This window comes from Emys orbicularis, chromosome 1 (assembly GCF_028017835.1).
Source record: "Emys orbicularis isolate rEmyOrb1 chromosome 1, rEmyOrb1.hap1, whole genome shotgun sequence".
NCBI classification, from domain to species: Eukaryota; Metazoa; Chordata; order Testudines; family Emydidae; genus Emys; species Emys orbicularis.
The window spans coordinates 340,716,531-340,742,089 of NC_088683.1; the positions used below are offsets into that span (position 1 = coordinate 340,716,531).

General features: G+C 44.4%; 1 protein-coding gene across 2 annotated transcripts; it reads left to right on the forward strand.

The window, feature by feature from the left end:
* The first annotated feature begins 1,803 nt into the window (after positions 1 to 1,803).
* On the forward strand, positions 1,804 to 24,433 carry CCDC82 (coiled-coil domain containing 82). Of its 2 annotated transcripts, none has more exons than XM_065413239.1 (8): positions 1,804 to 1,879; positions 3,368 to 3,926; positions 4,626 to 4,848; positions 5,734 to 5,826; positions 15,430 to 15,554; positions 16,233 to 16,403; positions 21,948 to 22,133; positions 23,796 to 24,433. In XM_065413239.1, the coding sequence occupies exons 2-8, from the start codon at positions 3,375 to 3,377 to the stop codon at positions 23,859 to 23,861; spliced, it is 1,416 nt and encodes a 471-aa protein (XP_065269311.1). In that variant the 5' UTR covers positions 1,804 to 1,879; positions 3,368 to 3,374; the 3' UTR covers positions 23,862 to 24,433. The 2 variants fall into 2 exon arrangements, with proteins under 2 accessions (XP_065269311.1, XP_065269303.1); XM_065413231.1 differs by lacking the exon at positions 1,804 to 1,879 and adding an exon at positions 1,910 to 1,964.
* Positions 24,434 to 25,559: the final 1,126 nt, after the last annotated feature.

Below are 25,559 nucleotides of genomic sequence, written 5' to 3' on the forward strand. Positions count from 1 at the left end.
GAACATCAGGTCCCATAGCTGAGAATGATAACGATTAGAACAAACTACTAAGACATGTGATGGATTTTTCCATCTCTTCATGTTTTCCGATCAAGACTGGATGCCTTCCTGGAAGATATGCTTTAGTCAAACACAGGTTATTGGGCTCAGTACTGGCGTAACTTGGTGAAATTTAATGTCTTGTAATATACAGGAGATCAGACTAGGTGACCTAAGGATATATTCTGGCCTTATCACTGTGAATTTATAAATGTTGAGATATGAAACTGGGTGCAGATCCCCAAAACAAAGCATTGACTTCCATAGGAGTTAGGCTCTTAAAAACAGGTTTCAGAGTAGCAGCCGTGTTAGTCTGTATCCGCGAAAAGAACAGGAGTACTTGTGGCACCTTAGAGACTAACAAATTTATTTGAGCATAAGCTTAAAAACGTTTGAGGAGCTGGGCTGTGGTCCTTTTACAAGGCTGATTTTGATCCACCTTGTGACACAAAACTAAATAGTAAAACACAGCATAAGGGAAGGTTTCAAATTTTGACAGCTAAGTATCATTGACAACATGAACTTGTTCTGAAAATATTAATAGGCCTTACTGCGTGATACAGAAAACATCATATTGCTCTTCTGAAATATTTGTAAAATATTTAATGATTCTTTACATCTCTCTGTTATCCACTGATTACACTACACCACAAAATGTGAAACTGCAGTAGATTTTTACAGTGGCAAGGGCAGTAATAGTCAAAACTTTACTATCTGAAAAATAAATGCAATTCTGTCAATAAAGCAGGGGGGTGAGGGGAAGGGGAAGGGCATGACAATAGAGAATACTTGTCAACAGCCTACAAAATGGCCTAAACTACTCTTTAAAGCCAAAATAAAATCCTCAATCAATTGAAAAAAGTTCCTGTATTCCTTTGGCATGGGTAACTGAGTCAAAGGGCTGCATTGCCCTTTCTGTGTGGTGTAAAGTGGGTGTAAAACACTCCCAAAAACACAATACTAGCATTTACACCCACTTAGCACTGGTATAAATGATGATATACAGTTCAGGGAGATGGAGAATGGAGCCTACACTTTCAAAATGACTTGTCAAAGTCCACAGAGGAAGTTTGTGGTACAGCCAGGGAAAGAACCTTGGGTGGATAAATTTAGGCACAGCCCCGGTAAGATGCGGAGCCAGGTCAGGACCCTGGCCTCCAGTGGACTCTGATGCAGGCAGAAGCACACCCACTACTTTACCTTTCCATCAAGTGGAGCATATTCTGCCTGCAATTCTCCTCATAGTCCCTGGGTTGATGTGCATAGAGGGCCAACTGAGGGCGCTGCAGCCCCCTGCCCACTGTCTCCTTTAGGTCACCATGCCTCTTCCAGGTCAGGCCTGCACACGCCCAGGTCTTTTTCCACTGCCTTGGCCAGTCAAAGATGTGCTGATTCCCTACCCCCACTGGGCAAGGTTGGCTCCAGCAGCCTGCCCCCCAGCTGGAGCCAAGAGGGTCCTGGCTCTAGTATTGGTCCCCCAGGTACTAGCGCTCTCTCTCTATCTCTTCCTCCGCCCCCCCCCCACGCCCTGCCCTGCCCTGCCCAGCCCAGCCCAGCCCAACCCAACCCAACCCAATGCCAGTCACACCCAGGCCAGGAGCCTCTTCCATCCAAACCAACACCGTGGAACCTTTCTGCGTAGGAGGGAAACAGTTCCCACCCCGGAAGTGACATCATCCTAAACCTCAACCTCCGCCCCAGGCACCTGGCCCAGGCAGGCAGCATGCCAGGTCACGTGACCCCATGCCAACTGCCTCCCAGCACTTCCGTCAACACAGAGTGGGAGTGAGTGACAGGCGGGACGCGCCAATCACTGCCTGCGAGGCCGCTGAACTTGAAGGTGGGAGGGTCTGGGTGCTGCGCTAGGGGAACAACGGTACTCGGCGCGGGGATTCTTGGGGTGCGCGCGGCCGGAGCCTTTAAATGTGCGTAACGGGGGGGCTCTCTCTGACCCCCTCCCCTCGGGGAGGCGGGAGGCGTCCTGACTGGGCTGCCGCGAGAAAGCCCCCCCGGAGGTACTGGCCTCGCGGGGGGCGCTGAGGGTTAAACCTGCCCGCCAGCGCGGTGCGCTCCTTGGGGCGGGCCCCGGGCTGGGCTATTAGCGGGGCCGCCGGCGCTGGCCGTGGCGATGCGCCGCCCCTCCCCTCCCCGCACATCTAGCCCCGCGGCAAGTCCCCGCCGCGCCCGCGGGGCCCCGCTGCCTTCCCGCCTTGCTCTCATCCCCGGGCTGTCGGGGAGGGTGTCACGTAAGGCCCGGCCGCCCGTTTGAGGCGTCCGAGCTGCATTGTCCCCCCGTGACGGTCCTGGGGAAAGGCCGTCGCCCTGGGACGGACGGAGGCGACTGGCCTCGCCTCGGTGCCGCTGTGGCTGGGGCGGGTCTGGCCGCCTGGAAAGGCGCTGAGCGCGGGGAGAGCTCTGCCCCTATCGCCGCGCAGTAGCCGCGGGGCGGGCAGGCAGAAGGGCCCCATGCTCACCGCGATGCATCGGCTGACGGGTGGGCTCAGCTCCTAAGCCGGTGAGGCCTCCATTGCAAAAGCTGCCGCCCCAGTTACCGCGCAGTTCCTTGCAGTCTCCGCATCCCAGGGCTCCTTTGGCCCCAGGCGGCTAAGCTCCCCTGCTCAGCTGCCTTCTGCCGTGGCCTCGGTTCTTCAGGACTGAAAAGCCCTCGCTCTGTTTCACCCCAAGGCGGGGGTTTGAGGAGCTGAAGAGTTGTGAATTTGGAATAAACTAAGGAAACTCCCAGTCAAACAGTCACTGTGCTGGGTATAATGCAGAGATACCATCATAAGGTTGTCTGAATGAATGGTCATACAGAAGCCAGAGTTTGCACAGTAAGAGTAAAGCATTCTAGTGTTTTTGTTATCAAGGAAATGAGATGTTCTGTTATGGATAGGTGTCTCTTGTAGTATTTTCCTGTTCTATTCTTTTTACACACGCCCTTCCTCTGGACATCACTAAGGGGTAGAGTTAAGGTTGATTAAACATCTTAACTGTACATGTAAATGTAAAATTTAAATTAAAACTTTCAAATTATGGGATTTTTTTTCTCCATTTTATTTGTGGGTTTCACTTTCCTCTGTTTCTAATGCCTGGTGGGTGGGTGGGGGTGTGTGTAATTCTTGATAACAATAACATTATTATAAGGTATGTCGTACCATGAAATTATTGCTGTGCACTCTCAGCCCTTTTATCTGAGAGCTTCTCTAAGCAATAGACCATTAATCATAGATGTATTAGATTAATAATGCATACTGTTTTGAATATCTTGGTATCATAGCTACTCTGGGTTTTTTTGGTAAATACAGTTTGTTTTTTATTATTGTGGTAGCTTTTCAATGGAAACAAAACCAGTTATCAGAAGATATGAAACAAGGAGGAATACAAGAATAGAAGAACCAGCATCCAAATCTCGGGTTGATTGGAGGCGGACTAAAAGAGAGACCATATTGCTTGATAGTGATGAAGAACTCACATCTGCTTCAGAAGATGAACGACTCTCCTCTACATCAGAAGACGAAGTGGCTGAAAAACAAGAAACTGTAGTTAAGAGGTATAATCTTTCAGATCATGAGGAGAAAGGCCATGATGACACAGTCGTAGAGGATGTGGAGGATGACTGCATCACTCCAGGGAAGCGTAAGAGGTCGAGCACATCTGTAATGTATGACAGTGACAGGAGTGATGATAGTGACATCCCTGTTAGAAAAGTATTTGCTAAACGTTATTGTATAATGGATGAAGATGAGTGTTCTCAAGAACAGGAGCAATATAAAACCCCTACTACAGAAGAAGATTTGATTAATGGGAAACAGAAGCGGCTAATAAAACTGAAAGAACTCGCAAGACAAAGATCAACCCGGGCATCCAGTAATAGTAAATATTGTGGGGTATGTTTTTACCTTTGAAATTCATTACTTTGTTTTTTCATACATATCACCTCACAGAATTTCTATCTCAAGATAGGTTGGGAGCTCCCCAAAAGTTGCAAGAGCTTCATCCCCTACACTTTCAGCGGATGCATGTTGCAACTATGCAGTAGTACTGTCTCTGATGCCTTTAGTTTTGGGTTCTTTTTTTTTATTGCCAAGGGCTGAAGAGCTCCTTGTGTTTGTTCTCATAGTCAGCCAGAAGACTGAACTCATTAGAACTCATCTGTCCATCTTCTCCAAATAGTTAAGGATACGTTCCCTTTTTTTTCCCTCCCCATAATTTATTTTCTTTTAAAATTCCTTTTCTTTAAAAGGACTTGACAGAGACATTGGAGGGGGCTGCCAAACCTCCTCAATGGAGGAACATGCTACCTAATTGAGGTAGCTTAGACTTCTAGAGCTAAGAAAACTGCTACAGACAGACACAGGAACAGAGATCTATATGAATTACATGTGAAAGTAAACTTTCTCTTGTTTGGACTGTTAGTCAATTGAAATCTCTTTTCTTGTTAATTGAACATGCAATATTCAAAGGCCAAGAGTGTGTGTGTGTTACACACAAAATTGCATATTTTACTAAGCAATGCAAATGTTGAAAATTTCGTAGGGGAAGTATTCATATGATAGTTTGTTTTAAGATGTTCTTAATTTACTTAGGATTCTGATGATGATGATGATGCGGAAATAATAGAAGAATCATCCTATCCTTTACCCCTCACACCAACAGCAAGCAGTGACGATGATGATGATGATAGTATGAAAGACTTTATAGTTGAGGATGAAGAAGAATGTGCAGAACATTCTGAGGATGAAAACCAACCACAAGGGAAAGAACATGATACATCAAAATTCCAATTACTGGAATATTACATTCCACGCTGTAAGGTTAAAATAAGCCACAAGTTGATATGAATACTTTGCTTGTAAACCCATGATTTGGTGTTTATTAGAACTTGTCTATATTAGCTCAAAATAGTGCGAAAGTGCATGATAGCTTGAAAGTAGAAAATTAAAATTCAAAAATGCTATAGCTTATTATGGAGGCATTGTAGCTTCCATAACAATACTCAATCATTTTATTCTTTTATCTTACTGGGTTTTTTTGGCCTTTTTTTTGGTGGGGGGGTTGGTAAGGTGCTGTAAATGTATTTTCAGTTAGATGTGAGGTAAATTATTCAGCCCCTGATGTTGGGTATCAAATTCCTATTAAGACACAAACTTCTTGCTTCTTGTGGTTCCTAAAACTCTTGCTGCATTCTTCAAAATCAGCCATGTTAACCCTAATATTCTGGCTGAATTCTATTGTAGGTAATTACTATTCTTGGGTAGCTACCTAAAGTTTCTCCTGCAGTTTCTCTTGGATACAGTATCCTTTGCTTTCTATCATTAACTATTCTGTGTTATTGCCATGTGCTGTTAAAGAGAATTTGTGTTACACCCCTGTCTCCAAAGTATAATCAGCTAATGGAAGGGGGGGGGGTGTAGCTTCTATGGTAAAGTTCTTTGATATTGTTTGGGATGAAAGGCACTGTTTAAATGAAAGATCTTAACTTCAAAAGTCCTCTGTTTTTGTATTATCTTGAATTGAAATTTTGAAAAACTGAATAATTGAAAAATTGCTTTAAAAAAATTGTATTTATAGTATTTGAGATTAGGTACCTCTTTATCAAATTTTGCATGAAACATGTATGGTCTGTATATGAATTTGTTGCTTGTGAGGCTTTTTTACACTGTTAATTGCTTTATCTGGTTGCATTTTTTCCAGTCTCTCGCTGTGACCATTATGTCCACTTCCAAAGAGTTGTAAAAGCTTTCCTCATCAACACAATTGATGACACTTTTTTGAGCTCATTGTATGGTAAGTAACATTACATGGCAGAAAATGTAATGCCTGTGGGGTAAAACATGGTATTTATGCATAAGAAAGTCATATTTGGTAGTTGGTGTGGGTCTGGGCGTTAGAATTCCTGGGTTCTTCTTCAAGTGCTTGCTCATATCGTTTCCAATTAGGTGTGCACGCACCGCGTGCACAATTGTCGGAAGATTTTTACCCTAGCAACTCTCGGTGGGTCGGCTGAGGCGCCCCCTGGAGTGGCTCCCTTATGGCGCCGGATATATGCCCCTGCCGACCCAGCACCCCCTCAATTCCTTCTTACCGCCCATGATGGTCGTTGGAACTGTTGAGAGCGGCATAGCTGACCTCCACATCCCTAGCTTACTCGTTGTGTTATAGATAGTTCTTTAGTGTAGTTTACCAGTTTAGTAAGTTTAGAGTAGTTCTTATTGAATTTTGTAGATATAGTGTATATAGTGTGTATATAAGTTGAGGAAACGGGGTTTATCCCCATTCCTCTGCCCGGTACCAGGGCTCATGCCCAAGTCTCCGGGTTTCAAACCTTGCTCGGCCTGTCTCAAGCCGATGCCTATTGGAGATCCCCACGACTCCTGTTTGAAGTGCCTGAGGGAATCTCATCAGCCTGATAAGTGCCACATTTGCAAGGCTTTCAAGCCTCGGACAAAAAAGGAGCGGGACTTCCGTCTAAAACAGCTCCTGATGGAGGCGGCACTTAGTGCAGTGACCTCGGCACAGCGCGCAGATCAGGCACCGTCGGTCCGAAGCGCGCCTCCGGCACCGGAGCGACCCAGCACCAGCAAGGTCCCTCGGCACTGGACGTCTCCGGCACGGGTACAGACGCGGCACCGCTCGCTGTCCCCACGGCCCAAGAAGCAGCACAAACCACCTGCTGCTCCTTCGCAGTTGCAAGCACCGCCTGCGGCCTCAGTGGAGCAGCATGCCGTGCCGGACCATATGAAGGCGCCAACTCTGGCACCGTCGATTCCAGCGCCCCAAGCGCCATTGAGTCCGGTGCAGATAAGCTCCCCGGTGCACACCGTGGTTGAGCTGGGCCTGCCGTCCACTCCGGAGACCTTCTCCACTGCTCGCGACCTGATAGCTCTGACTGAACCTGGACCGTCTCACCCTCCGGCACCGCCGGTGCGGACTGTCCCATCCATAGGGAAGCCCGCCTTCATGCGACCTCCATCGCAGGGTGAAACAACTCGGCACCGCTCTCGGTCACGGTCACAGTCTCGGTCCCGCAGATGGTCCCGGTCGAGGCGCCGCTCGCAGTCCCGGCACTGATCTCCATCTCGGCGTCGTTCGTACTCGCGGCACCGTTCCACCTCCCGAAGGTCTCCTTCCCGGTATGATTGGTACCGATCCACCTCCTGGCACTGATCCTGGCACAGCTCGTCGCGCAGCCGGTCACGGCACCGCCTGCACCATCGGTCATCGTCTAGATCTAGATCGACCTCCCGGCACCGTTATGACTGTTGGTCCCGCTCCCAATCGCGGTACCTCTCGGGACACCGGCACCGGTCCCCAGTTTCCAGGCGCGGACGAGTAGACCGTGACGCTTCAACGCAACAAGTGCGTTCGGCACCGCCTTGGCCTTCTCGTCAGAATTTGGCGTCATCCCAAGCGGCGAGTGCCTATGAGGTCCATGGCCAGGATGCGGATGGCGCTAGCTAGGGACCGGATGAAGGCCAGGATCCAGACCAGGGTCCCCCACAATGGTCCTTCTGGACCCCCTGGGCATACCACCAAGCCCAAGGTGGTCCCTCAGGAGCTTCTTGCTCGGCTCATTCGGAGCCTAGGGTGCCTGAGGCAACTGTTAGCCGTCCTCCCCCAATACCCTCTGAGACGACCGCCCTACCGCCTCAACAGGCTGATGCCCCTATGGATGTGGACCTAGGGCAACCGGACCCTCCTCAACCTGACCTTCCCCAGGACCCACTAGTCCAGGGATTGTCCTCCTCATCCTCGCCTGACGAGGCAGTGGCAGGCACGTCCTCCTCCGGCCCTCCACCTATAGATCTTCGTACTCACCAGGACCTACTTCGTAGGGTGGCACAGAATATGAATCTGCAGGTGGAGGAGGTAGCGGAAGTTGAGGACCCGGTGGTGGACATCTTGTCGGCTGATGCCCCCACGCAGGTAGCTTTGCCCTTCATCAAGACCATTCAGTCTAATGCCAACATTATCTGGCAGTCCCCACTGTCCATCCCTCTAACATCCAGAGGGGTGGAAAGGAAATACATGGTGCCCTCTAAAGATTGAGTACTTGTATGTGCACCCCCAACCTTGCTCCCTCGTTGTTCAGTCTGTAAACGAGAGGGAGAGGCATGGCCAACAAGTCCCTGCCCCTAAGTCCTAGGCGCCTGGATCTGTTCGGGCTTAAGTCTACTCAACTGGTGGCCTACAGCTCAGGGTAGCTAACCAGCAGGCTCTCCTGAGTCGTTATAACTATAACACCTGGAACTCGATGGGGAAATTCAAGGAGTTGGTTCCCCAGGAGTCCAGGGATGAATTTGGGGCCTTGCTCGAAGAGGGCAAGAAGGTGGCAAGGACATCCCTGCAGGCGTCCTTAGATGCAGCTGACTCGGCAGCTAGAACTCTAGCCTCGGGAGTAGCTATGCGACGCATCTCTTGGCTGCAAGTGTCTGGCCTTCCACCAGAACTGCAGCAGACTATTCAGGACCTACCTTTTGAGGGCAAAGGCTCTTTTCAGATAAAACTGATCCCAGACTGCAAAGTCTGAAGGATAGCCGGGCCACCATGCACTCTTTTTGGGCAGGCATATCCCGGTGACACAACACAGGCCCTTCCGACCCCAGCCGCAGCACACTTACCCTAACCCTCGACCACGACAGGACTTCTCAATAAGGCGTGGTCGTGGCAATAGGCGGCGACAATCTGGTCCGCAAGCAGGCCAGAATCAAGGGCCCCCTAGACCATCAGCAGGGCCCAGACAAAACTTTTGAAGCTGCGCTCGAGGACGGAGCACCAGTCTCCTCCCAGGATCCTTCCCTACCTTTCTCCAACCGCCTCTCCTCCTTCCTCCCTGCGTGGTCCCGCATAACGTCGGACCGCTGGGTCCTACGCACGGTGGAAACTGGATATCATCTCCAGTTTTTCATCCCCTCCCCGTCCCTCTTCAGGGACCCTTTTCACGAGCAACTCCTCTTGCAGGAGCTACAATAGACAGGAGCTGTCTATTGGAGCGGTGGAAGAGGTACCAAGAGACTTGAGGGGCAGGGGTTTTTACTCCTGCTACTTCCTAATCCCCAAGGCAAAGGGGGGGCTTCGGCCCATCCTGGACCTACGCGGACTCAACAAATTCATGGTAAAGTTGAAGTTCCGCATGGTTACCCTGGGTACTATTATCCCATCCCTGGATCCTGGAGACTGGTACGCCGCCCTTGACATGAAGGACGCATACTTCCACATAGCGATCTACCCACCGCACAGGCGGTTCCTTCGTTTTGTGCTCGGACAGCAGCATTTCCAATTTGCGGTCCTCCCCTTCGGCCTCTCCACAGTGCCAAGGGTCTTCACGAAATGTATGGCTGTCGTAGCGGCCTGGCTCTGCAGACATCAGATCCAAGTGTTTCCGTACCTCGACGACTGGCTCATTCGGAGTCGGTCCGAGCTACAGGTGTGGTCTCATGTTCACTTCGTCATGACCTGCTTCAGGCAACTGGGCCTGCTGCTCAATGCCGAAAAGTCCACTTTGGAGCCAACCCAAAGAATAGACTTCATCGGGGCAGTCCTGGACTCGAATCTCGCCAGGGCGTGCCTACCGCAGACCCGCTTCCAGTCCATGATGACTATCATCCACGCCCTCCGAAGCTTCCCAACCTCGACAGCACGCACGTGCCTCAGTCTTCTGGGCCATATGGCCTCATGCACCTTCGTGACCAAACATGCCAGACTACGCCTCCGCCACTTCAGATCTGGCTCTCGTCAGTATACCGCCCAGGCCGGGACAGTTTGGACACAGTACTCACTGTGCCGACGAAGGTCTTGTCCTCTCTGAGTTGGTGGCTAAACCCCAACCTTGTTTGCGGGGGGATGCCATTCCATGCCCCACAGCCCTCTCTAGTCCTCACCACGGATGCGTCCTCTCTGGGCTGGGGCGCTCACCTCGCGAACCTTCGCACACAAGGCCTTTGGTCCGCACAAGAAATATCCCTGCACATCAACGTCAGGTAACTGAGAGCAGTACGCCTAGCGTGTCAGGTATTCTGTGAACATCTGAAGGGCCGTTGTGTCATGATCTTCACAGACAACACAACGGCCATGTTTTACATCAACAAGCAAGGCGGAGCGCGGTCGGCCCTCCTCTGTCAGGAAGCCATACATCTCTGGGAATTTTGCATAGCCCACTCAATCGACCTGGTGGCGTCGTTTCTCCCAGGAGTCCAGAACACCTTGGCAGATCGCCTCAGCAGGTCCTTCCTTGCTCACGAGTGGTCGATACGTCCGGACGTTATCCATTCTGTTTTCTGGAGGTGGGGATTTCCCCTCTCGCGAGAATTGGAAGTGCCAGGTGTTCTGTTCTCTCCAGGGTCACTCCTTGGGCTCCCTGTCGGATGCCTTCGTGATACCGTGGGAAGACCACCTGCTCTATGCCTTCCCTCCGTTTCCGTTGGTCCACAAGGTCCTTCTGAAGTTACGCAGAGACAAGGCCCGCTTAATCTTGATCGCTCCAGCGTGGCCCAGACAACACTGGTACACCACACTCCTTGATCTGTCGATGACCGAACCAATTCCTCTACCATTGTGGCCGGACCTGATCACTCAGGAACACGGCAGGTTATGTCATCCAGACCTGCAGTCCCTCCACCTCACAGCATGGATGCTGCATGGCTGACTCAATCTGAGCGGCGTTGCTCCAGTTCCGTGCAGCAAGTGCTCTTGGGGAGCAGAAAGCCCTCCACTAGGTCCACATACCTGGCCAAATGGAAGCGCTTCTTGTACTGGTGTGCTCTGAGTAATACTATCCCTCTGGAGGTGCCAGTACCTACCATCCTAGACTATCTGTGGTCCCTGAAACAGCAAGGCCTAGCTGTCTCATCTATCAGAGTACATCTAGCAGTGATTTCAGCCTTCCACCCGGGCGAGAACGGGCGCTCGGTCTTTTCCAATCCCATGGTCAGCAGGTTCCTCAAGGGTTTGGAACACCTGTACCTGCAAATTCGTCATCCGGCCCCTACGTGGGACCTCAACCTAGTCCTATCTAGACTCATGGGTGCCCCCTTCGAATCAATAGTCACCTGCTCGCTTCTGTACCTGTCCTGGAAAACAGCTTTCCTCATCGCTATCACATCGGCGAGACGAGTCTCGGAACTTCGGGCCCTCACATCGGACTCACCGTATACGGTGTTCCATAAGGACAAGGTACAGCTGCGACCACACCCCGCCTTCCTCCCTAAGGTGGTGTCTGCCTTTCATGTCAACCAAGACATCTTCCTCCTGGTCTTCTTCCCGAAGCTGCACGCTTCGCGACGGGAACAACAGCTACATTCCCTAGACGTCCGCAGGGCTCTTGCCTTTTACATCGAACGAACGAAGCCATTCAGAAAGACGTCCCAACTGTTCGTAGCGGTGGCAGACCGGATGAAAGGCCTCCCGGTCTCTTCGCAGCGAATCTCGTCTTGGATTACCTCATGCATCCGTGCATGTTATGACTTGGCTAGTGTCCCAGCTACACGACTCACTGCCCATTCCACTCGGGCTCAAGCTTCGTCCTCCGCCTTTCTGGCTCATGTGCCCATACAGGAGATCTGTAGGGCAGCGACTTGGTCATCCATGCACACTTTCGCCTCCCACTATGCCATAGTGCAGCAGTCCAGGGATGATGCGGCATTCGGTTCAGCGGTCCTTCATTCCGCGACATCTAACTCCGACCCCACCGCCTAGGTAAGGCTTGTGAGTCACCTAATTGGAATCGATATGAGCAAGCACTCGAAGAAGAAAAGACGGTTACTCACCTTTCTAACTGTTCTTCGACATGTGTTGCTCATATCCATTCCAAACCCATCCTCCTTCCCCACTGTCGGAGTAGCCGGCAAGAAGGAACTGAGGGGGCGCTGGGTCGGCAGGGGCATATATCCGGCGCCATAAGGGCGCCACTCCAGGGGGCGCCTCAGCCGACCCACCGAGAGTTGCTAGGGTAAAAATCTTCTGACGATCGTGCACGTGGCGCACGCACACCTAATTGGAATGGATATGAGCAACACATCTCGAAGAACAGTTACAAAGGTGAGTAACCGTCTTTTCTGGTCCCAGTTCTGCCACTGACTTGCTTGTGTGGCTTTAGGCAAATCACTTAACCTTTCTCTGCTTCAGTTTATTCCATCTGCGAAGTGCGGAGAATAATCTAAGGGTTTGGTTGTGTAGAGATTTAGGCTTTGTCTACACTACGCACCTTTTAGCGACACAGCCGTGCTGCTAAAAGACATGCAGTGTAGCCGCTGTTTGCTGGCAGGAGAGAGCTCCTGCCGACAAAGCACTGTTCACACTGGCGCTTTTCATACACAAAACTTTTCTTTCGGGTGTGGGGTTTTTTTTGTGTTTATTTTTTTTAACACCTTTTTTTAACGCTGACACAAGTTTTGTCATTCAGTTGTCAGTGTAGACAAAGCCTCTGGGTGGGATCCACAAAGGGACTTAGCCCTGGTCTACACTACAGAATTACTTCAGTATAACTACGTCGCTCGGGGGCATGGATTATTCATGCCCCGAGCGACGTAGTTGTACTGACCTAAGCGCTGGTGAGCTTCTCCTGCCAACATAGCTACCGCCTCGCACGGAGGTGGATTAACTAAACCGACAGAAGAGCTATCCGGTCGGCTTAAAGTGTCTTCATTACAGCATTACAGTGGCACAGCTGCATTGAAGTGTAGACTGCCCTTAGGTGCCATGATGCTCAGCGTTGCAATGCCTAACTTTTAGGGCCCCACATATGACTTAAGTGGACCAATATCTGTCTTTCCCCGTTTGTGAATCGCCCTTATGCTTACGCTGGGAGATAGATATCTAGAAGCTGAGGGAGGCAGCAGTGCACATGCTCAGAGGGGGAAACATGGGCATCTAGGGAAAACTTAGACACCGATTGAGTTTAGGTTCCTACAGGATTTGGTGGAGTTTTGTGCATCACAGTGGAGCCAGGGTGTGAGTGTGTGCAGCAGGCTAGTGCGCTGTACAAAGTCACTTTGGACAAACCCTAAAAAGAGTGCTGTAGGGCTTAATTCTTTAAGGTTTGGAAAGTATTTTGAAATCTGGATGAGTTCCTCTCTGTATCAGGGATTTGTCCTTTGATTCGGCTGATATGAGGCTTGATTAATAAAGAATTATATTTAAATATAATTCCACTCAACATGGATTTATGGAAAATAGTTCGTGTCAAACTAACTTGACATCTTCTTTGGATAAGAGTACAAGTTTGGTTGGGCAAAGTAATACTGTTGTTATATACTTCTGTAAGGTTTTGACTTGATACTTGACTGCATGACATTTAGATTACAAAGCTAGAACAATATAAAATTAACATGGCATACATTAAATGGATTAAAAACTGCTTCAAAATGTAATTATAAACAGGGAGTCATCATCAAGTAGATGTACTGTAGGGTCCTGTAGGTACTGGTTCTTGGCCTTGTGCTATTTAAGATCTGTATCAATGATCTGGAAGAAAACACAAAATCACTGATCAGGTTTGCAGTTGACACAAAAACTGGAGGAGTGGTAAATAACAGAGGACAGATCACTGATACAGAGCAATCTGGATCGCTTGGTAAGCTAGGTGCAAGCAAACAATATGGACTTTAATATGGCTAACTGTGAATTTATACGTCTAGGAACAAAGACTGTAGGCCATGCTTACAGGATGAAGGAGTCTATCCTGGAAAGCAATTACTCTGAAAAAGACTTGGGGGTTGTGGTGGATAACCAGCTGAACAGGAGCTCCCTGGGCAATGCTGTGGCCAAAAGGGCTAATGCAGTCCTTGGATGCATAGACAGGAGACTCTTGAGTTAGAATCAGAGAATTTATTTTATCTCTATATTTGGCACTGGTGCAACTGCTGCTGGAATATTGTGGCATCCACAATTCAAGAAGGATGTTGATAAATTGAAGAGGGTTCAAAGAAGAGCCACAAGAATGATGAAAGGATTAGAAATCATGCCTTACGGTGATGTAGACTCAGGGTAGTCAGTCTGTTTAGTTTAACAGAGAAAAAGTTAAGGGGTAACTTGACTACAATCTGCCTCAGGAACACATATTTAATAATTATCTCTTCAGTTTAGTAAAGAAAGGTATAACATGATCAAATGCAGACTGGAATTAAGGTGCAAATTTTTAACTGAGAATAATTTAACTATTAGAACAGTTTACATCACTGACCACTTTTAAATCTAAATGGGATGTTTTTGTAAAAGATATGCTCAAGGAATTACTTTGGGAAAGGTCTGTGACCTGTGCTATACGGGAGGTCAGACTGGATGATCACAGTGTAGTCCCTTTTGGCCTCGGAATCTATGAATCTTTGAATTACTCTATATTCGTCACACACAACATCTTCCAAAGAGGACTTACAAGTAAATCTATTAATTAGTTTGAGTTAAAAATATTTTTTAAATGAGCCATTTTAGCACAGTGTCACACTTTGTCCTGAACTATCTTAATAATTGACTTAACAAGCACTATTTCTTCAAACTTTCCACATAGTTAAAACTTACTGAAATTTTGCACATATGCTACGTTTGAGGAAATTAGTTGTAATTAAGCTAATTAGGCAAAGCAATCAGTAAAGATATGATTATATAGACCAGTGTATCCAACTTTAATTTGTTCTGTGATGTTATCATTGAGCAGGAGAAGGGGGAGAACCTATGTGTTTTAAAAATCCATTGTAATCTAATCTGTGACCAGATAGAATAATGATTAGTGCATTTTAGTATGACATCGCTAAGAATGGAAAGTTGAGATTGTTTATATGTTTAACGTATTTGAACTTCTTTTTTATGTAATATTCTGATTTCCTTGGTTTGTAATAAATGTTTTGGGGTTAATTACAATACTGTAATGTTACTATCATGTACTCCCAACCTTAACTCCCTCTTCACATAACTTTTTGTCTCAGAATTAACTTAACGGGTCTGTATAAATATAGTTCATTAAGCAATTATATTACAAACATTGTAGGGAAAAGGACAGCAGCATCTGTTTTTTCAGACTTTTGATAAGTGTGAGTGGTTATATTTTGAGATTAACTGTTCTCAGATTGAATGATCTTTGATTGGGCAGTTCATTCATATTTTGAGTTTTTATTTCTATTCTACTTTTTATTATTGTGCAGCACCTGCTGTGGACAGGTGTCTTTATGAATATATCAAAGTTAATTTTAATGATTTGTGTAGCTTTCCTGGACAACCGATTTTATTGTAAATATCCCTAATAATCATTGAGGTTACCGTTCTTCAATCAGTAAATAATTATATACATATAATTGTGTGTAGTCTCCTCATCTCCCTGAAGATTTTGTAGCTGGAAGAAAAACGTACATTCACTGAACATCCATATATTGTATTATAGTGACCTTTTTTTTTGAACAGATGGAACAAGGCGAAAGAGATATGCACAAGAAATGGTAACCTCACTCCATTATTTGGATGATCGCTTTATTCAACCTCGTCTTGAAAACTTAATCTCTAGAAGTCGCTGGAAAGAACGATATAAGGTATCTAGCTTCAGTCTTGGTCAATAAAGTAGCTCCAGGTGTCCAAAAAAAAAAAAAAAAAAAAAATTCATACACTCTACTCCTAACTGAAAATACAAATCCTAATAACTATTTGTCTTTCCATATTTTGGGGCATGATCTTAAGTAGCTGTGATTCTTGTATGTGTATCCAGTAGTTAGTTGCACAAACTACATGATAATACACATCTGAATATTCAGGGGTAGTGTGTAAATACATCATGGCTGCTTTCCTGTATTTCTAGCTAGATTCTGTCCTGAAAGATGTATTAATGATTGTCCCACAGACTTGGAAAATGCCCCACACATGCACTTCAAAGAGCATCTTTTGACAGTTACACTGTCACAATAAATGTTTGCAGATTTCTTTTAAAGAAACAAACCAGTACAAAAATTTTATATCTTCCAAGAAATTCATAATGTAGTTCATATGACTTAGAATATGAAATCAGTGTGAAATAATTCAGTCTCATGCATGTGAATGAGGAGAATAATTGAAATAGGATCAAATACAGTGAAATAAATGGAAATATGAATGGGGTTGGTTAGTGCCCCTAAGACATTGGAGTTGAGGGCACTCAGCACCTCACGTAGTCAAGAGTTTTTGTCTTGGTTTAGGGGATATCCTGTTGAAGAGTTTTATGTAATATATCTTTGTAGGAGCGAGTGGATTGTTATCCTGAAGTCCGCATAGTAATGAAGACTCCAATAAATAGATCCTGTCAAGCTTGTGAACTGCATCGGTACTGTAAGTTTGCTGTGTTGCTGTCAGGAAAGCTGTACAACTATAGAACTTTGGAAACAGATGACTTTATGTTGCATGACAAACAGGTAATTTTTTTTTTTTTAATTCTTCTGTGTTCTTGATTGGTGCTTTGTACGTTTCAGATGATGAAACAATGAGAGATGATCCCATCATCATAACTAATCCCCCAAGGTGGTGTGCATGGGGGTGGGTTTTTTTAGTTGCCCTGAATTTAGATGTCTGAATCTTTATTCACCATCATTCTTCACCTTACTGGAGCTACAACCTTGGAAGAACCTTGGGTAGAAGGAAGCAAGTAATTTATTGATTGACCAATGCCTGGTGAAAACACTACATATATTTCCACCATAAACTGGAAAATTAATATTAAATTTCATGCATGATCTCAGGTTTATCTACACCTTCTTCTGTGAAGTCTACTCCAAAAATACTTTCTACAGAATATCAATATTTCTTTTATAAGCATAGTTAGTAATTTCTCTGTTAGATTACCTGAATCTGATTTTATAGGGAACTTCTTGAATTTCATTAATCCATATCTTTCACAGTTTCTTGAATAAATTTTCAACACTATTTTAGCATCATTTGTAAATTGCAAAACTTGATTCTTTTCTTCTAAATTCATATTTGAAATCCTCTATCCTAAAGCTCCAGGCCAGGGGTCGGCAACCTTTCAGAAGTGCTGTGCCAAGTCTTCATTTATTCACTCTAATTTAAGGTTTCGCGTGCCAATAATACGTTTTAACATTTTTAGAAGGTCTCTTTCTATAAGTCTATAATATATAACTAAACTAAAAACCTTATTTACTTTACATACAACAATAAAATGTTTAAGAAGCTTCATTTAAAATTAAATTAAAATGCAGAGCCCCCTGGACTGGTGGCCAGGACCCAGGCAGTGTGAGTGCCACTGAAAATCAGCTCGCGTGCCGCCTTTGGCACAAGTGCCATAGGTTGCCTACCCTTGCTCTAGGCACTTGCATAGATATTTAAAAATAAAGAAATTAATCCCATTCAGCTAGTTAACCTATCCATACTTACTCCAATCCACAACATTTAAATCAAATAATCAGTTAGACCATAACTTGCAGCTCACTGAAAACCTGAGAAAATAGATGAGACTTGTAGTGTGCCTGACAGTTAACAGATTCGGGCTATTCTATACCAGGGTGATGGGAGCAAGTCCCTGAATCTAGTTTTCTTCTTTTGCTTTATCTGTCACAGGACAGCAATAAATCCTAATGACCTGTGAGGACAAAGTCAGTGTAGAGTGTGTTACAGTCCAATCGTAAATCTTGTATTACTTCCCGAGGGCAGCAAATGGGTCTCCAAGGGCAGACATCAAAACCCCCACCTAAACTCAAGGAGGTAATGAATTATCCAGGACAAGGATGTAATCTCTACTCCCTGTTTAAGACCAGAAAAAAGTCAGTAAAAAGTGTCATGCTTCTCCCTTTATCATCTGCTCAAGGGTGCCTCTTTATATCTTAGTACTCCAGCCATCGCTCCTCAGTGGGTGATGCCCCTTTAGGTCTGGGCCTCTAAACCAGGAATTTAGGCTTTCAGTCCTCCTGCAGTTTACTGTGATTGTCCCAGCACATCTGAGCTGAATCCAGCACCTTTTCTTTTTTTAACACTTAACCATCATAGTGTATCCTGACCTGCAAAAATGCATCCTTTGGGGGAATGAGGAGGAAGTACGGTCTAGTTCAGAGGCCACGAAACAAACCAAGGAATGTTACATGACACTAAATTTGCCCCATTTTGCTACTGTAAAAAGCAGTGGCTCCTTGGAAGCTGCCCACACTACCTCCTTGTTCCTATGGTGATCCATAATCCGGCCAGTAATGGGTGCTACTCACTGGTACAGTGCTGGAGGTTTTATCTGCAGCCTGTTGACCCAAATGTGCTGTCTTTGCTCTCGTGGCACTTAGCTCAACTGCAAGAGGACAGCACAATGCTAAACTGGCACATCAGGAAAATAACTGACTGAAGGAAAAGTCAGTGCAGCCTCAGTGGATCAGAATGAATGGTATTATGTAATTTGGGTTTTTGTTTTTTTTTTTAAACTATATAAAAGCACCCGAGAGAGAGGATGAAAACTTCACTTCAATCCTTTCTTCTGCACCTCAATACACCCCCTTTATTTGTAACAAGTACAGTTTTCTTTTTCTCTGATCTCTGGATTTTTTCTTTTCATACCTATTGGCAGTGGGTGTGGTTGCTATTTTATTTAGGTTTCCAGTGACTATTTTTGGTTTTTGTGCATAGCCTTCTTTTTCTTTCCTACCCCCTCCTTGGTTAGGCCAAGATGTCACATCTAGTTTAGCATTATAGATGTTAGTGCTTTGCTTTGCTGCCATGTGCCCTATTATCTGGACCATGTCTTCTGCTTGCCAACTTGGTAGTAACATTGTTTATATTAAGAGTAAACATGACAGTTGTGGTGTGTCTTTTCTCATTCTCCTCTGTGGTCAAGTCACTCTGTGCATTCCACATCAACTGGCATAACAAGTTTGGCTAGTAGAGCCACCCAACACAGATAAATTAAGCTTTAGGAAAAAGTCAGTGAGATCTCTGAAATTAACATTAGAATGAATGCACTATATAGACTTTTTCCAAGGCTGAGTTCTAAAGAAGCTTTTGGTAACTTTAACACAATCTTTCTTGCTTAAAAAAAGTGAAATGTTTTCAGAGATAAAGTGTAGATTGTAATATTAAAATTGTACCATATTGGGGAAACTTCAAGGTACAATGAAAAAATTAAAGGATTTTGAATTAGTTAATACAAAAATAATATGCTGAATTCAACAAGGTAGATAGTGAATATAGTGAATACACACATTATTCTCAAATGCCCCATAAATATCCATAATCCAGCTCTTAATTGTTGGGCATTCTGGGATGGTGCAGCAAGTGAAGCTGGATTCCCCAGGTTTCCAGTGATTTTTACAGCATTCTTTGAGGCATAAAGGTTGAAGCCCTCAAACTTTACAACTGTTTCTGGACTTGAACTCTTGCAGTACCACTGGGACCCAAACACCAGTCCTAATCCTGCAGTTTGTTGTGGGTGGGTGGACAGTGGGTCTCCATGTGGATGCAGCAGTCTGCTCACATGCAGTCAGTTGCAGAATCACAGCCATAGCAAATCCTGGACCTCAAGCCAGTGTACTTGCAATCACTGCATATGGGACAAATCCTAAAATGATGTGTTTCCACTGAAGTTATGCTCATTCACATCATCTGAAGATCTGGCCCTGTATTTTTAATGACCGGCATTACAGAGAATTCCATTGAAAATTAGTCCTAAATTTCTACTATATATCTAGTAATTACCAACAAAATAAATACAGCAAGTACCAACCTCTGCTGTGGAGAATGAGGTCAAGTAGCTGGGACCACTCACATAGGTAAACATTTAGTGACACATACCGAAATGCTTACAGAAAAGCTAGGATGTAGACTTCGTTTAAAACCTAGCCTGCTTAAGGTTTAAAAGACCGTAAGCAACCACTTAAGCCACACACAAAAATATTCAGAATATTAACAATAACAATGAAATGTATCATCGCTTTATGACTCAGAAGAGAAAATCCTGCAGTTATAATATGGCTAAGCAAAAATACATGCAATCTGAGATCACGAATCCCACAGCTTGAATTAAACACTCTACTTTGAGGAGCAGTTGGCCTTAGCCAGTTAGGTACATGTTGCACACAAGAAACAGAAAAATAACCTCAAGCTAAAACAGCACTGGAAAGATGTCAATCTCTTATTAGTATACCATAAAGCAGTTGCTCTAAACCTTTCCAGACTACTGTACCCCTTTCAGGATCTGATTTGTCTTGTGTATCCCCAAGTTACACCTCACTTAAAATCTACTTGCTTACAAAATCAGGCATTAAAAATACAAGTGTGTCAGCACACTATTACTGAAAAATTGCTTGCTTTCTCATTTTTTACAATATAATTATAAAATAAATCAATTGGAATATAAATATTGTACTTGCATTTCAGTGTATAGAGCAGTATAAACAAGTCATTTTATGAAATTGTAGTGTGTACTGACTTAGCTAGTGCTTTTTATGTAATCTATTTTAAAACTAGGCAAATATCTAGATGAGTTGATGTACCCCCTGGAAGACCTCTGCGTACCCCTAGGGGTACACATATCCCTGGCTGAGAACCACTGCCATAAAGTGAAATCCATTTCTCTTGCATAAAGCCCGAGTTACCCGAGCTGTGTGCAGGAGAAGTGCAACTGGGCTGGGAAGGTAAAATCCACAAAAAACCCAGGCCAGATGCAGCTGTGGGCTTTTTTGTTTTTGTTTTTGTTTGTTTTTTTGTTCCCAGAGGCTTTACTCCAACCTATAGGCTAAAGTATCGATCCCTGCCCTTCTGTGCCACTTATACTGGATAAATCCCTCTTCTGATGTGACCCTATAGCCACTCAAAACACCCACCTATGTGGAACTAGTATGAAGCTCCCTTCTGTGGAATCTAAGGGGGGCATAAGCACACCTGAACTGCTACTCCACCCATAACTTCCCCTCATGATCTCAACGTGGATTTAAGGATGCAGAAGGTCTCATGGTGAATTTCACTCATTCTTAATAACACCTATGTGTTTACCTGAACATAATCATTCTTCATCAATACCAGCTTTGCATAAAATCTGTTCCAACTACTTAATAGGTATCTGTGCACTTGCCTGTATGTAATATTACTACAGCTAAAACCTGTATAACTGTCTGTGTATATGCATGTATACTTACCATTTGCCTATTTGTAAATATCACTGTGAGTCACATACTGTTAAATATACAAGGCCATCAAATGCAACATCTATATATTTGCATCACAGAGGCTTCCCAGGTGTAAAATAGTGATGAGTGTGGAATACAAGGGTTTAGGTTCCCACAGTGCTGCTAACTTAGCCACAATACATGGACTGTGTATTTTGTGGTTATATTTAATATTTAAAGCCAGTATTTTGTCGAACTCTTCTATAGGCTTTAGCAAGAGGAAAAAGTTAACATGCATGTATATGGATTTGGTGCATCTCTGGAGATTTTTTTTTTTAATTTCTTGAATGTTCAAAATGATTGTGTATCCTTAGTGTGACCCTGATATAGCTTTTGCTTTTTAGGCTTTTGAGCTTTATTCTTAATAAATCCAGACTTTATTTCATACACTTTAATTCCATGAATGTTGAAGTGGCTACATCTTATGACTCCAGCAGGTAGTAAGTATAAATGAGAAAGGATTTAATCAGTTTTCCTCTAAACATCAGGGGATTTTGTAAGAGTTGCTCAGGTGGATCTACTGGTAGCATTCCACTTTTCCTGCACAGCGGTTCTTGAGGAACAGGGGCAGATGGAACTGCAGTTGCACAGAATCACCAGTTATTGCCCCTGCATGGTTAGGGTGCAAAGAATGTGGGGACTACATTGCTTATTAAATAGAGTAAATCATATAGTATCAAAGGCTGTTTAGTTCATTATTTCAAAATACCAAACTGATTTAGCCATGCATTTTATTGTCAAGGTGATCATTGCTTCATGTTAATTTATCTTAGATAACCAAGTTTGTTCACTTTTTTTATATAGGTTTTGAAGGTTGGCAGCGTGTGTGCAAATCGTACAAGGGTTTATCATAATCTGAAACATTTTAAATTCAAGTTGTATCAGCGCTGCTGTTCAGTTACAGAGGTGGAGGGCATTCAGGATGAGCCAGTCAAAGACACAGTCGACAGGCTTTTCAGTCAATTGGAAGAGAGTGGCTGGATTCAGGAGGTATGATGGAATCTGTCATTGAGTTAATTCCTTTGTATCAAAGGAGGTAGTGACAGCAATGCTAAATAAAATGTCCATGTTTTAACTAAGCAATAAGTTGTAAGAAGTTGTGCGTTTGTGGTCTACTGTAGTTCATTCAAGATGGTAAAGGGTAGACATCAGCCATGCAAGACTTGTAATAACTTTCCATAAAATGCAGTTCTGCTCTGAAAAGTGACTCAAAAATAGTACCTATTTATAGAACAAAGCTGCTCCTTGCAAATAATCAGTCTGATTTTAGTCACAAAAGTAAGCAAGTACCTTACTGATTTTTACTCTTTTTAGCACTGCTGGACAGGTAAGATGGGGGAGCTGGATTCTATTCCACAGCACCAGCAAAATAATTTATTTGGTTCCAATTACAGTTAAAGATTGAGTTTGCACAGGTGTTATTCAAAGCATAATATGAAGGCAACAGTGTTACACAAGTGTAACTGAGAATGGAATTTGGCCTGTAGAACTTTTATTAATAGTGACAATGTGTGAGTTTGACTATTGGGAAAGGCCCAGGAACTTGACCCAAAGGAGTGTAAATCAGAGATAAAGGAGGGCTTTGCTTGGACCATTTAAAATACTTCCAGCTTATATACTTGTCTGATAGACTTTCCTCCACTGGATTTCAAATTCATACTTCCAAGCAAATTCAGCTTCTTTGGCCATTTATTCTACTCCATTGAAAAATGTGAGTTTCAGGCCACCTCTCTTTTGGAATGGACCCATTTTTGCTTGTCTGTTTAAACAGACAACTTCCAATGGAAATAGTAGGGCCCTTTTAAAATGAGTTTTTAAAGCATGAATATTTTTGGCAAAATGAACCCATATTAATGTCATAAAAAATGCACGATGTAACATTATTAGTAACACATTAATTTATTTTTATTCTTGTATTTATTTTATTATGTGCTGCTGCAGTAGTCAGTCCATGTGCTACATCAGTGTTTCTCAAACTGGGGTCACCGCTTGTGTAGGGAAAGCCCCTGGCGGGCCGGGCCGGTTTGTTTACCTGCCCCGTCCGCAGGTCCGGCCGATCGCGGCTCCCACTGGCCGCGGTTCGCCGCTCCAGGCCAATGGGGGCTGCTGGAAGCGGCGGCCAGTAAGTCCCTCGGCCTGCACCGCTTCCAGCAGCTCCCATTGGCCTGGAGCGGCGAACCGCGGCCAGTGGGAGCCGCGATCGGCCGGACCTGCGGACGGGGCAGGTAAACAAACCGGCCCGGCCCGCCAGGGGCTTTCCCTACACAAGCGGCGACCCCAGTTTGAGAAACACTGTGCTACATGATACAATACCGGGGTCTTAGTTAAAAGCTAAAAAATAAAAATAAAAGTTGCATAATTGATGCAAGTACACCTAGATAGTACGATGTATTTCATGGGTAAGCCTCCACAGTGTTTCTGTATCAGGATCAGTTTTTCTTCATTATTTTGATTTCTTAAAGCTTCATGAAACACTATAGGACAAATTACCTGAGTAGAGCCAGGCTTACCAAATTAGGCTTTGGTTCTCTCTGCTTCTGAATCAGTGCTGCTGCTCTTGTTTATGAATTACATTTCTTGTTGTGCCAAACTTATTTGCTTCATTCAGTTGCTGTCCTTGATGAATTGACATGGTTTTTATTTTATATGCAGAGATATGATTATCTGGAAGAATATATGAATGATGCAGATTACTTCCAAGAAGAGAAAATGGACTGAGTGGTCATGCATCTCTTTGAAAGAAGCTTTGTAAAAATCTCTAACTAGCTATGGTATCCACCTGTCCACAAAAATATCTTCAAAGGCTTTTCAAGATGTTTTCTTATGCTGCATTGTATTTAAATCTTCAGCTGTGCCTGTAAATTGCCATACATATAAAAAGAAAAAGTAGCATATTCTTTTATACCCCTTAATTTTAAATGTCAAAATAGTGATTTAAAGATGTTTTATGAAGTAAGCAACCTTCTGTTATGCATAGGTCACTTGAACTTTCCTTTGTGGTTAAAAAGACTAGTGTCCAAGTACCTATGTATTCATGAAATAAAACTTCTGTATATTAATGCCTAGCTCAATGGCAGAGATGTGAGAGATGGTAAGCCCCAATTAACCCTTTTGGGAGTAGCAATACTTCACTAGAAAGTATAAATTGCATCCTATCACATCCCTGTAAACTTGAAATATGAGCATTAACCAGTTAGCATGGTTATAGTGAGAATGAAACATAACCAGACACATTCATTCATTAATCCAGTATCAAAACCACCTTCACTTCTCATCCCTGGACACGTAGAATACTGCAATTTGCATATGGCCATAGCAGCTGCTGTGAAAGATGTCTAGATGTAGTACAGACGGCACAATAGCTCCTGCCATGTACTGGAAGATAGGTGGATAATTCCTGCAAAACTAACTAATAACAGTAATCGCCTGGCTGACAGGTGGGAAGGTGTGCAAAACCTTGTTTGTGTTATGTGTGGTGGGGTGTCATACCTCTCTGGGACATATAAAGCCCTAACCCAACTTTCTGTCTCCTGGGTCTTCAGAGATGTAGGAGGAGTTTAGTGATGTGTACATTAACCCCTTGGTCCACTTGCTGCACATAAAAGAAAGCAGGCAGTTGGAGTTGGGGAGCAGAGAGCCTAGTGACCAGGGGAAAAGTAAATGCTGCTCTTTTTTGCTTGAGTTGTGGAAGAGGATAACTACTTCAAACTCTTCTTGCCTCCTGGGAAAATGAAGGACAGTTTTTGTTGTTGAGTCATTTGTTTAAACCCTACATCGGAGCAGATATTAAAGTGAATGTTATTCTTGGGGTGTAGTCTGCTCATACCTATGACGAGAACCTACTGTCTAACAGTGCTGTGTATTCAGTATTATAATACTCCTGTAGTCATGCATACTTGTCACCCTGGGAATGGTGGTTTTATTGCTGAGCATGTTGCAAGGATAGTCTGAGGTTAAAATTATTTTTTTTAAATCAACACCGTAAAATGAATCCATATTAAGTATGTGATCTACTCACAGGCAGTATCCCAGCATCCATAGACTTCAATTACATAGATCCCAGTGTGTCTTCACGCTACTAACTGCATATTGTCAGAATAAAATGTGTATGCCAAATCTGTCAATACATTAATCACCCTCCAGATTACCTCTGGTAGATACCCAGTTGCCCTGCTTCCCATGCTAGCACTTATATATGATCCCACAACGTGTGTGGCAAAGGTATGAGTTAGCTCTGCTTTCTGCAGTGAAGACTTGCTTCCCTCTCCCCTTTTTTTTCCATTGCTATTTGGGGCCTGATGCAAAACCTGTCAGAGTCAAGGGAGAGACACCTATATTCTTTAATGGATTTTGGATCAGGCTCTTGGGGAAAATCCTACTAGACTTGGCCCTGATCACATCACTTTTTAGGAAGAC